General features: G+C 45.6%; 1 protein-coding gene across 10 annotated transcripts in view; it reads right to left on the bottom strand.

Annotated features, from left to right (window-relative positions):
* The window catches only part of LOC119576291 (katanin p80 WD40 repeat-containing subunit B1-like), a 139,145-nt gene that overhangs the window by 118,736 nt on the left and 7,909 nt on the right, over positions 1-12,500 (bottom strand). For 2 of the 10 annotated variants that reach the window (XM_037923897.1, XM_037923895.1), the window contains exon 1: positions 11,482-12,077. The exons of 3 other annotated variants lie outside the window; for them this stretch is intronic. In XM_037923897.1, the coding sequence (XP_037779825.1) occupies positions 11,482-11,773 (292 nt within the window). In that variant the 5' untranslated portion in view covers positions 11,774-12,077. Of the gene's footprint in view, positions 1-11,481; positions 12,078-12,500 lie in introns of those variants that run through there. 5 more of the 10 variants (XM_037923902.1, XM_037923900.1, XM_037923898.1 and 2 more) reach the window with 4 other exon arrangements.

The raw sequence follows: 12,500 nt of genomic DNA on the forward strand, positions 1-12,500 counted from the left end.
AAAAAGAAAGATGAGAATAAAGACCAGAAGAAAAAAAAGTCGTTCCGCACAGGGCGTAGGGGGGGACCCAGACCCACTACCCCCGCGTGTCCTCCTCGAGCGATGATCTAGACGCGGCGCAATCCCTCATACGTTGCGATCACCGCTAAGATCGCAAGAAGCCGGCGGGGCTTCGCTAATGACTCGCTTCCGTTCGAGGAGGGGAGAGAAGGGAACAGGGGAAAGAGGGGAGAGGGGGAGGAGAGAAGAGAAGAGGAGAGGAGGAGGGGAGGGGAAGAGGAGGAGTAGGAGGAGGAGTAGGAGGAGTAGTAGTAGGAGGACGAGGAATGTTTAGTAATGTCCATGCTAGTCGAAGGGAATTGGAGTGAGGAGAAGAGGGCGCAGGTTGGGAAGAGGGAGGAAGGGTAACGCAAGGCAGCCTTCATTTCAGGTTTTGCATCCAAGCAAAAAGGTGTTGCAGGACTTAATAGGATAATATTTTCACGGGAAGGAGCATTCAAGAAAAAGCATGTAATTTCCATGGTTTGCTTTGTCCCTTTTGCTACCGGAGTTAATAGACACAACGAGAGCGACGTGATTGATCGTCGCGACTCGTTCGTCAAATAAATGCAAACCGTGTTGCAAGCCACAATACGAGCTCGCTCCAGACCACGCAGCCTAACCATCCTGTCCTTTCACATGGATAGTTCCCCGGGCAGCCGCCTCACCAAGGATAATCCTCGCACGATTTATGCCACTCATTACGACATAAATGCCTACACATTACAGGGGGTCCGGACGGACAAGGTAAGCAAAGCGATCCGTGTCTGCGCGCCATGAACAACGCTGGAATGCCGCTGCCAGCGGGCGCAACACCTCATTAAGGGATGCCACGAGACACGTGCCTATCGCTACAACCTAAAGAAACGGCAAATTCCTAACTCTTCCAACTCCCCCGCTGTTACTTTCCGAACAGGACGCTATACTTAAAGAAATTACAAAGCAATCATTGACAACTGTCACGCACGCGATCGAAATGCCTGTCATTTGTTCACCGGCCATTAACATACCCGCCCATGGGAAGTGGACATGTGTGAACGCTGGCCAGCGCACCCGGCGTACCTACTCGCCACTTCACCCTTGACCTTGGCCCAAGGTGATCCTGACCGATACTGCGTGACAACTGAAGAAAGGTGGACAAACAGAGAAGGCTATTTACGCGCTGTGCAAGGCCTAATTGAGCGTCAAACGAGTTAATACGTGGTATGACGAAGCAAAAAATATAAATAAAAAATCAATGCTGAATTTGGTATGACCGAAAGAATGATAATGAAATATAAAAATGGTGGAAGAAGCAAACAACTGAAGAAGGATATGGATGAAGTGGGGTAAGAGGAAAAAGGAAACGAGTAAAAAGAGAAAAATGGAAAGAAAGCAGTGACAAGTATAATGCTAAACACACTGCAATAGTCAAACATCTTCTGTGCCAAATGAATGAAAAAGAAAAGATTCTTGCAAAAAGAAGCAAGCCAAGTGCGTGCAAATAACCATTACCATCCAAACTTCTGCCTCCTATTATCCTCCGCATGCAAACAAAGGGGAGGAGACAAGCACAACAATGTACACCACAGCCGCTGACAACGAAAAAAGAAGAAGAAAAAAGAAGAAGAAAAAAAAAGGACTAAAAATGAGGAGACTTATACATGTATACAGTGACACAAACATTTGTGTGTGTATGTATGTATGTATGTGTATGTAAGCATATGTATGTATATATATACATATATATATATATTTGTGTATATATACATGTATACATATACATCTATATACATACATACATACATACATATATACATACATATATATTACATATATATATATATATATATATATATATATATATATATATATATATATATATATATATATATATATTTATATACACACACACACACACACACACACACACACACACACACACACACACACACACACACACACACACACACACACACACACACACACACACACACACACATATATATATATATATATATATATATATATATATAGATATATATATAGATATATATATATAGATATATATATTAATATATATACATTGATATATATATATTGATATATTTATATATATATATTGATATATATATATAGATATATATATTAATATATATATGATATATATATATATATTGATATATATATATATACATATATATACACACACATACATATATATGCACACACATACATACATACATATAATATATATATATATATATATATATATATATATATATATATGAAAGGAATGAAAAAATAATCAGAATAATAGATCAAGGGAAAGAAGCAGCCAATCAGATGGCAAAAACTGGAACAAGCACGAGAATTTTGTTTCCATTTTTTCGACACCAGCATCCACGGGAGAGAAGCAGACATCCAGAAAATATAGTATATGCTCCATGCCTTGCCAATCGGTCCGAAACGAATGGTAAAAGATTATCTCAATATGACAACTGAAGAGAGGTAAGGGGAAGGGGAGTGAGGGGACTGAAAGGAGAGAGAGCATAGAGGAAGGGAGGGAGGAGAGATGAAAGGAAGAGGGGGAAGGAGAAAGGAGAGAGAGGGGGATTGCGAGATAGATAGGAAGGAGGTTAGAGATGGAAAGAAAGTCGGGGAAGGAGACATGGAAAGGAATGGGGGAAAATGAGAGATGGAAAGGAAAGGGGAAAATGAGAGATGGAAAGGAAAAGGGGAAAATGAGAAATGGAAAGGAAAGGGGAAAATGAGAAATGGAAAGGAAAAGGGGAAAATGAGAGGTGGAAAGGAAAAGGGAAAAATGGGAGATGGAAAGGAAAAGGGGAAAATGAGAGGTGGAAAGGAAAAGGGAAAAATGGGAGATGGAAAGGAAAAGGGGAAAATGAGAGATGGAAAGGAAAAGGGGAAAATGAGAGATGGAAAGGAAAAGGGAAAAATGGGAGATGGAAAGGAAAAGGGGAAAATGAGAGGTGGAAAGGAAAAGGGGAAAATGGGAGATGGAAAGGAAAGGGGAAAAATGAGAGATGGAAAGGAAGAGGCCGGAAGGAGAGATAACACACAAGGAGGCAGGGAGAGAAGCGAAAGGGACGAGAACCGTAAGCAGACTATGGAGGGAGGAACCATTTCCGTCCAAGTTAACGGGTCGTGTATCAGTTGTGTAGCGTTAAATATCGATCCGGGAGCAGCCACCCTAGAGGAACTGGGGTTTTCCGCTGACAGTAGAAGGAAGAAGAGGAAAAGTGAGGGGAAAATGAGGAGAGGGTAGGCGAGAGAATAAAGAGGATAAATAGAAATAAAAATAAAAAAAGAGATACAGACAGGTATAGAACGGATACGCGTCTTGAAGTTATTCTTTTCGACACAAATTTCTAGATCCGCTAGGGGTAAACATCACGCCAGTGAGGGATGTCACACGAGGAGGATGGTGGATGTAGGCGTTTCTAAGCCGGGATGAACGTTTTTTTTCTCTCCGTACGCTGAGATAAAACACTTTACAGAAATTCCTAGATATAGGATAAGAAAACAAGTATTCGTTTATCGCCTTTACAAAAATGAAATTGTAGAACACAAATGTCATTTGGGAAGGAGGAATTTCACAGATAAGTATCTATCTTTAAATTGGTTCTATCATATCCTCTGTACATTACAGAACCAATCTAGAGATGGAAGCCATAAAAACAAATTATTCCATACACCAGACTGTAAGACCAGTACACAGGCACAAAAATAACTAAAGACACACACGTAGCCCTAACCACGCACCCAGACACACATGCAAGCAGGCATACTAGCAGACACACAAAACTGCAGACAACCACAGACAGAACCACATCCAGAGCCACAGACGCCAGGCATTTTGGGTCAATACAAAGCCAGACGATGTACAAGGAGTCAGCGCCCGGGGGAAAGAAGCGCCAACGTCAACTCATAAAGCATCTAAACACGAAGGCTGGAGGTCTAGCGCTATGTTGGGGTCTAGACCGTGGCCTTGGCCTTTGTCGCACGCACGCACTACTGGGTGGGGCGGGGAGGCGGGCATATCGCCACGTTCCTCCGTAATGATAGGAACAGGAAAATTCTCCAACGAACACATACACGAAAAAATTAAACTTCAAAGAATTCCGTTCAATATTCTTGCCACCGTCCATTCCGCTGATCAGTAAAACAATGTTTTGAAGAAGAAGAAGAAGAAGAAGAAGAAGAAGAAGAAGAAGAAGAAGAAAAATCCACGAGAAATAAACGCAAGCGAAACAAACCGCGGACGCCTTCGACCATCAGCAATCGAGGTGCCCGGCGAGCCATGCCCAAAACGAGCACCACGATCTATAAAGGAATCGGCCCGTGACTCCCAAGGTGAACGCGTCACTGCCCCAGCATGGGCACCTCGGCAGCTGACCACAAGGGCGTTCCGGGAGTCAACGGGGAGAGGGACTTGTTCATCGACGAAGAAGGGATCCTGCATGCCATGCAAAGGGGAGGGAGAAGACCAGATCCTATTTGTTTTGACGAAGAAATTCTCCATAAGCTACGAAGGAAAGAAAGGGGACAAGGAAGGGATCATACCAAGAGAAGGAAGAGAAGGAAAAAAAGCCACTGGAGAATATCAAAACGAGGCGTGGGGAGCATAAGGATTAGGCCTGCCAATACATCCGGGAGTAAACAAGCGGGATGTTTACCCGCTAGGAAAGCAGAGGGGATAAAAACACCCATTAGTATAAGCAACGAAGAAAAGCCGAGTAAAGGTGGGGTGGTCAGAGCTCTGGACACGATAAACAATGGATAAGATTTGCCTCATCTGCCCATCTACCTGAAATGCAAACAGATCCCCTTATAAAAGGAACCCCATTAAAATTTCAATTAGCTTTTTCACTGAAACCGAAAGAGAGGAAAAAATCATAGGAATTAAACTTCCATTAGTTTTTTTTTCTTCGGATACAGAACTTCAACTTTAATAAAAAGAAAAAGCAACACCGATTCACGTGCCGGTTTTAAAACCTTCTTGCCTTAGTTTCTCTTTGCCAGGGCCTCGCAAAGGAATGCAATAACGTAGCAGCTTAAATTGTTAGTGGCAGCGACAACCACCATTAGGGCTGGTACAAATACTATCTCCGGGGGGCCATCGGCAAATCGGCATTACAATCAAACCACAGCAATTAATCTTCAAAACAGAATGCTATCAATAAAATAAACGACCCTGTGGTCCTAATGACAGGAGACAATAATAATACATCACTATAATATAACAGGAGTTTTAAATACATACATTAAGACTCGGAGCTAGACGAATTGATTTTATCTTGGAACTACCTTGATTTCCTTGTCAGATGAGAGTCTGAATATGGTTTAGTTAGATCTAAAAATAAACCTACGATCACGCCCACTGGGAAATTCTACGCTACAGTTGATATGTCGGAGGAATTCAGAGACTGTTCGTAACACATGCATATACAAACATCTTTACGTTCTTATTCATACATTTTTATCAATTATTTTCCATACTGATTTGATCAAGCCTATTTGTGCGTGAGCCTACCAGTCCCGTCCCTCCCTTCCTCCTCCTCCTCCTCCTCCTCCCCAACACACGCCGCCCTTCCTCCCGTGATTGGCTTTGTCAGTGCCATCGCGGCGTCAAGATCAAAGAGAAGTCGTCCGTCTCCGAGTCCCTAACAAGAGACAATCTACTCCTGCGGGTCAGAGACACGAGTACCTCTCCCACTCGCAGCTCTCGCGAATCTACCTCGAGACAGAATAGATCTTTCCAGGATCCTTTCATCATCCATTTTCACTTGTCCTTCAGCAAGGACTCACTAGCGTGCAATCCCTCCCAACAACGCGGTCTTGGGCGAACCCATTAAGCAAAGCGACTCAACCTGCACGATAATTCTCTCTCCAAGAAGCAATTTTTGTTCGCTTAACCACACAAATTTGAAACCAGTTCGCGGTCTTGTCCCTGCAAATTCGGCCACACTTCGCCGCCTGCCAGGAGCCCCGTTTGCATGGCTTCGATGGGGAGGGGCAGGAGGGGGAGGAGGGGGGTGGGAGGAGAGGAGAGGGGGGGAGAGTAGAGGATTGAAGAGGGGAGAAGGGAAGAGTAGGAAGAATAGGAGGGGGGGAGAGGAGGGGGAGGATGAGGAGGGAGAGGATGAGGATGAGGAGGAAGGGGAGTAGAAGAAAAAAAAGAAAGAAGAAGAAGAAGAAGAAAGACGACAAGGACAAGGAGGAAGAGAAGGAGGCGGGAATGAGGAGAATATGACGGAAAGCGGAAGACAAGTGACAAGGATGGATGAAGTATGACGGCTGGCATGGGATAAAGAAGGAAGTGGAAGACATAGTAATGGAAGAAGAATGGAAGGCGTGGGGAAGAAAGACAAAGTGATGTGGAGAAGGAAAGGACACCTAGGAAGGCGATAACACAACACTGGAGGAAGACTGGCTTCCGGTCACTTATAAACGTCAACAAGAAATCAGACGTCTAGACACTATTTTCCTGTCCCTCGATTAAACCAATACTCTGTACTTGGCATGAAAGCTAACAAAGTGAGATCCAGAGAAAGAACAATAACAGAAAACGATTCAAAGAAGAATGTAAAAAAAAAACATTGCAACGCCTAAGATAAAATCACTGCAATTCTCTTCGACCAAACATCCTCGCGTGGAAGTCTGAATACAGTGGAAAAGTTTCCGCCTCAAGCCAATTCTCGCCCGCCCGCCCGCACTCTTTCCTCCCCTTACCCCCAGTCAGCACAGCATCATGTAAAAATACACAGAAACACACACATTCATACTTATACATGCACGCAAAAGTAGGTAGATACTTTTATGGATAAACAAAAAGACAAGAGCGGAGAGGGAGCGAGGAAAGGAGGGGGGAAGGGGATGGGGGAGAGGGAGAGAGGGAGAGGGAGAGGGAGAGGGAGAGGGAGGGAGGGAGGGAGGGAGAGAGAGAGAGAGAGAGAGAGAGAGAGAGAGAGAGAGAGAGAGAGAGAGAGAGGGAGAGAGAGAGAGAGAGAGAGAGAGAGGGGGGGGGGGGGCTTCTCCCCTTTTCCTGCCGTGTGATTCCTTCCCGCCAGTGTGTGGGCGGTACGGGCGTGACCGGGATAATCAAGCCAGACCAGAAAGGACATGGGTGCGACGCTCTCAAATCTGGCCAGGCCCCTTGGGGAGGCGTGTGGAGTTGGTGGAGGTGTGGCTTGTGGAGGAGGGGAAGAGGATTGAGGAGGAGGAGGAGCAGGAGGAGGAGGAGGAGGAGGAGGAGGAGGAGGAGGAGGAGGAGGAGGAGGAGGAGGAGGAGAGGAGGAAAAGGAGGAGGAGGAGGAGGAGGAGGAGGAGGAGGGGAAGAGGATTGAGGAGGAGGAGGAGCAGGGGGAGGAGGAGGAGGAGGAGGAGGAGGAGGAGGAGGAGGAGGAGGGGAAGAGGATTGAGGAGGAGGAGGAGCAGGGGGAGGAGGAGGAGGAGGAGGAGGGGGAGGAGGAGGAGGAGGAGGAGGAGGAGGAGGAAGAGGAGGAGGAGGAGGAGGAGGAGGAAGAGGAAGAGAAAGAGGAGAAGGAGGGGAGGAGAAGGAGGAGGAGGGGAGGAGAAGGAGAAGGGAGAAGTGAAAAGAAAGGAGAGAAAGAAAGGGAGATGGAATAGAAAATGGACGGGTAGAAAGGATGAGAAGAAGAATAGGCCTAAGATTGTAAAATAAAGAAGTGAAAGAGGAGAAATAAGGGAAGGCGGAGGTAAAAGAGGAGGAGGAGGAGGAGGAGGAGGAGGAGGAGGAGGAGGAGGAGGGGGGGAGGAGGAGGAAAATGAGGAAAGGAGAAGTAGGAGGAGGAAAAGGATGGAAGAGGAATAAGAGGAGGAGGAAAAGGATGGAAGAGGAATAGGAGGAATAGGAAGAATAAAAGGAAAAGGAAGCGGACGAGGAAGAAGCAACAGGGCAAAAGAATGCTAATTAGTCTTAATTTGCGCATTATACACGTTCTTACATCCCCTGACGAGCTTTCCGACGAGAAACGCGCTGGCGCCCGCCTCCCGAGCGCCAACCGGAGCTTCCGCGTCCAAATTCACCCAGAAGTCGTACGCAGGGCGACGAGTCATCCCGATTTCCCATCGACCTACGTTGCCGGCGGTTCGGGGACTCGCGCGGCCCGGGTCAGAGGCAACTTGCGCCGGCGAACGAGGCGCTTCTCGGGCTCTTGGGGGAACGAGGCCCAGCCCTCCGAGCCTTCAGACACCGGCCGTGGCCTGATCCTTCTAGAAAACAGCACAAGGCATGGAGTCGTCTACCGTTCCCTCTCGGTCTCGCCCATCCCCCGCCCATCTTTAAATCATGTCTTTTCCTATTTCTCTTTCTCTTCTCCAGCCTCTAACTCTCCCATCTCATCCACCCTCCCATCCATCCATCTATTCTCCTCCAATCCATCCATCCATCTATCCTCCTATCCATCTATCCATCCACTCTCCCATCCATCCATCCATCCACCCACCCTTCCTCCCTCTCACCACTAAGACAAGAGCATCCCTCTCTCTTTCAGATCAAAGAATTCGCAAAATACCAAACCAAACCCGCTTCCCCGAACGGCCTACACCAGAAGCACACCGACAGACTCCCCTTCCCCTCCCCCCTCCCAACAAAACAGCCCAAGAACTGCCCCCCCCCCCCACCTTCTCCCCACACAACAGGCTAAGAACGACCGCGGATCTTCTGGGAACTCGGCGAGGTAATGGGCCAAGATAACCGGAAATGGTTGAATACGACGAGGGATAATAATGTGAGTAAAACATATTCCATAAAATGCAATGCCTTGGAACCTCTCGCCACACGCCAAGGCCAACGACAGCCGACATCCGCGCGAAAGCTTAATTTGCTTTCATGATCTCGAGGATCACATTTCTGTATTCCTCAATATGTATAAGAAATAAATTTACAACTGAGTGAGTGAGTGAGAACGAGCGCTAGAGTGAGAGAGAAAATAATTGTGTGTGTGTGTGTGTGCGTGTGCGTGTGTGTGTGCGTGTGTGTGTGTGCGTGTGTGTGCGTGTGTGTGCGTGCGTGCGTGCGTCCGTGCGTGTGCGTCTGTTCCTGTGTGTGAGTTCGCGTGCGTGTGTTCGTGTGCGTGTGTTCGTGTGCGTGTGTTCGTGTGCGTGTGTTCGTGTGCGCTTGTATATGCGTGTGCTTGCATCACTTCTTAAGAGATCCGACCAAATCCCGCAACCTGACTATTCTCGACGAGACAGCCGAGTGGGGCGCTAATGACGTGCAGGCGGCGCCCGTTCCGGAGCCGTAGCAATCCAGCCGTACTTCCACCGCTCCCTCGGCCGCAACACATGGCCAAGACGTCGAACATGGTCATCAACAGTCCTTTCGACAAGAGCTAACAACCGCATAAACACTAACAGCCTGTAATTAAGAATATATTTCTAAAAAGTTCCTGCCGTCACGAAGGCTCTCCCAACCAGCAGGCAGACTGGGAACCTATGGGACGCTGGCACTTCCTACTTCCTTCTCATTTTCGTTCCCTCACCACAATCATTATTTTCATTATCGTCGTGATCACAATCATCTACATTCTCATTACTATTAAACCTGTAATTACCGTCACGATTACAATATTTTCCCATGAGACGATTTGCCTCATAACTAATATTATTTACAGATTACTCATTCATTCATTTACTATTAGCTTTATTTAGAAATAACCAAAAACATATTGCCAGGCCATTAACATACACAATAAAGAAGCCAAAAGCAAAACACGCACACTGACAGACACACGCGCGGGCGCGTTTATATATCATGAACGACAGGAAACCAACAAAAAATATGGTATCAACAATCGACGATCTTAGTTTATGCCATGCACAACGAAAAGGAAATAACGTGACGTGATATAGAAGTGTGGGTACGACTTAAAAAACCGTATGAGATGGGTGAGAGTAGGGGAGGTGGAGAGGAAGGAGTAGGGAATGTGGGAGGGAAAGGAGTAGGGGAAGAAGGGGGAGGGAGGAGGAACTGGGAAGGGGAGGTAAGGATTAGGAGGAGAGGGGGGGGGGGTAGTACCCTACTCTCTGTACTTGATGACATCCGCTGTTGCTCACTCCGACATGCACCTACATTATGTCCCACGTGCGGTTTAACGCTACATTTCCACGGGGGACCACGCTCGCTTTTGTACCTATTTTTTCATCTGAAATGTATTTCTAGAGAGAGAGAGAGAGAGAGAGAGAGAGAGAGAGAGAGAGAGAGAGAGAGAGAGAGAGAGAGAGAGAGAGAGAGAGAGAGAGAGAGAGAGAGAGAGAGCGGGAGGAGGGGAGAGATATAATCACATGCGCGGGGCGGTGTGTGTAGGGTCCGTTAATGCGTACCTTTTCAGCGTAACCCAGCCCAACCCTACTTCCTTATTACGCATCTGCTCCGTGACCGCTTGCTGGCGGGAATCACGCGTCTACGTTGCCAAACACTGAAGTGTTCACGATCAGAATAACACAGCGGTTCTACCTTTCATCCTTGTACTTACAGTAAAAAAAATATATATGCGTAATTATAGCACCACACAAACACACGGACATGCACACACACACACACACACACACACACACACACACACACACATACATACACACATACATACACACATACATACACACATACATACACACATACATACACACATACATACACACATACATACACACATACATACACACATAAATACACACATAAATACACACATAAATACACACATAAATACATATATATATATATATATATATATATATATATATATATATAATATATATAATATATATAATATATAGAATATATATATATATATATATATATATATAATATATATATATATATATATATATATAATATAATATATATATATATATATATATATATATATAATATATATATGCTAATGATTATGAATATTGACTAACATGTATATACTTCGTATGCTTAAAAATAACTAAACATGGAAATATCATCTAAGGTACGAATTACTGAAAAAACGAACGAATGCAACCTTTCTTTCCCACGTCTGACCGGAATTATGGTTGACCTGCTACGGTTAATCTTACCACCATTATATTTTTCTTTATTGAAATGAATCGATTACCTATAACTCTCCAGTCCCGTTATATATATACACATACGCAAAATCCCTTTTTCCTTGTATTATGAAATAAGAATCATTTTCATATCTGTAAACAGAAATAATTTGTTATTATGAAGTCAACTGTATCTACTCGAAGTTTCCACTAACAATCCAATACTGAGTATAGAGCAACAAACACAATACCGAAACTACAACTGCAACACTACAACTATCTACAAATTAGCACAGGGCAAAGACGACCTCGGGGACGCCCACTACGAGTCGCCTCCAACTCCTCGGTCGCCATCAAAGCTACAGCCAAAGGCTACCGAAAGGGCTCTCCGCGGCACACCTTGGATGAAACGCTGCGACGCCGAGGCACTGGACGAGAGGCTGATGGGGGAGGTGTCCCTGTTCCGCAGGATGTGCTGCAGGGATGCAAGGGCCGTGGGCGTGGGCGTGGGCGTGACGGGCGTGAGGATGCTGCAAGGAACGCTCCTGGAGAGTCCTTCCGCATTGCGAGGTCTGGACTCCCTCGCACTGTCGTCGGGACGCCTCGTCTCCCTCGCCCCTCGTTCTCTTCCTCTTCCTCTCTCGGCCGCCCTTCTCGCCCGTCCGCCTGCTCCTCCACAGCTCATCCTCATGGGGAGGATCGCACGTACACCACTACTTCGCTCGGAGTGGCTGTCCTTCCTCGCTGTGAGTGTGCCAGGCGCCGGTCTTGGTCACTCTTGCAGAAGTGGCCATAGGCACTCTTGGACCATTTTCATATTCCTTTATGAAATACTGCTTCGAGATAATTTCTCTAGTCACAGTAACATGATATATGAATTCTAACTGTACATTCTTCCCAGACTCCAGTTCTGCTAATCTAAATGCACGGCCATATGTATGTAAATTTGTAATGTAACTTCCGTATATCTTAGGAAATGCTTTTATGGCTTACATCTGCTGTGAAGTCATAAATTTCATTAGTTTATCACATTTTACGGATACAAAAAGAGTGACGATCTTTTTCCTGTGTTTGCCTAAGCAACCGGCGTGAAAGGGTACGTGCGCAAGTGTGCGGAAGCCATTTCGACCTGCGCGAGAAAATAATATCGTAGGTCATCAAGAGCGGCTCGACGTGGAAAGAGGTTTGTCATCCCTCGAAGCACTCGCCATAACTATTTCCCCGTTTTCAGTTCTGTTCATCCCTCCCTCTCTCTGTCTCTTTCTCTCTTTTTCTTTCTCTTTCTCTCTCTCTCCCTACCCCCTCTCTCTCTTTCAAAGCATACAGTTACAAACAAAATGTCTGCCTCAATATACCAAGAATAACGACAAGAACTAGTGAACCTTCAATACCAACTCATAAAAATTATATATATATAT

This window comes from Penaeus monodon, chromosome 8 (assembly GCF_015228065.2).
Source record: "Penaeus monodon isolate SGIC_2016 chromosome 8, NSTDA_Pmon_1, whole genome shotgun sequence".
Taxonomy (NCBI): Eukaryota; Metazoa; Arthropoda; class Malacostraca; order Decapoda; family Penaeidae; genus Penaeus; species Penaeus monodon.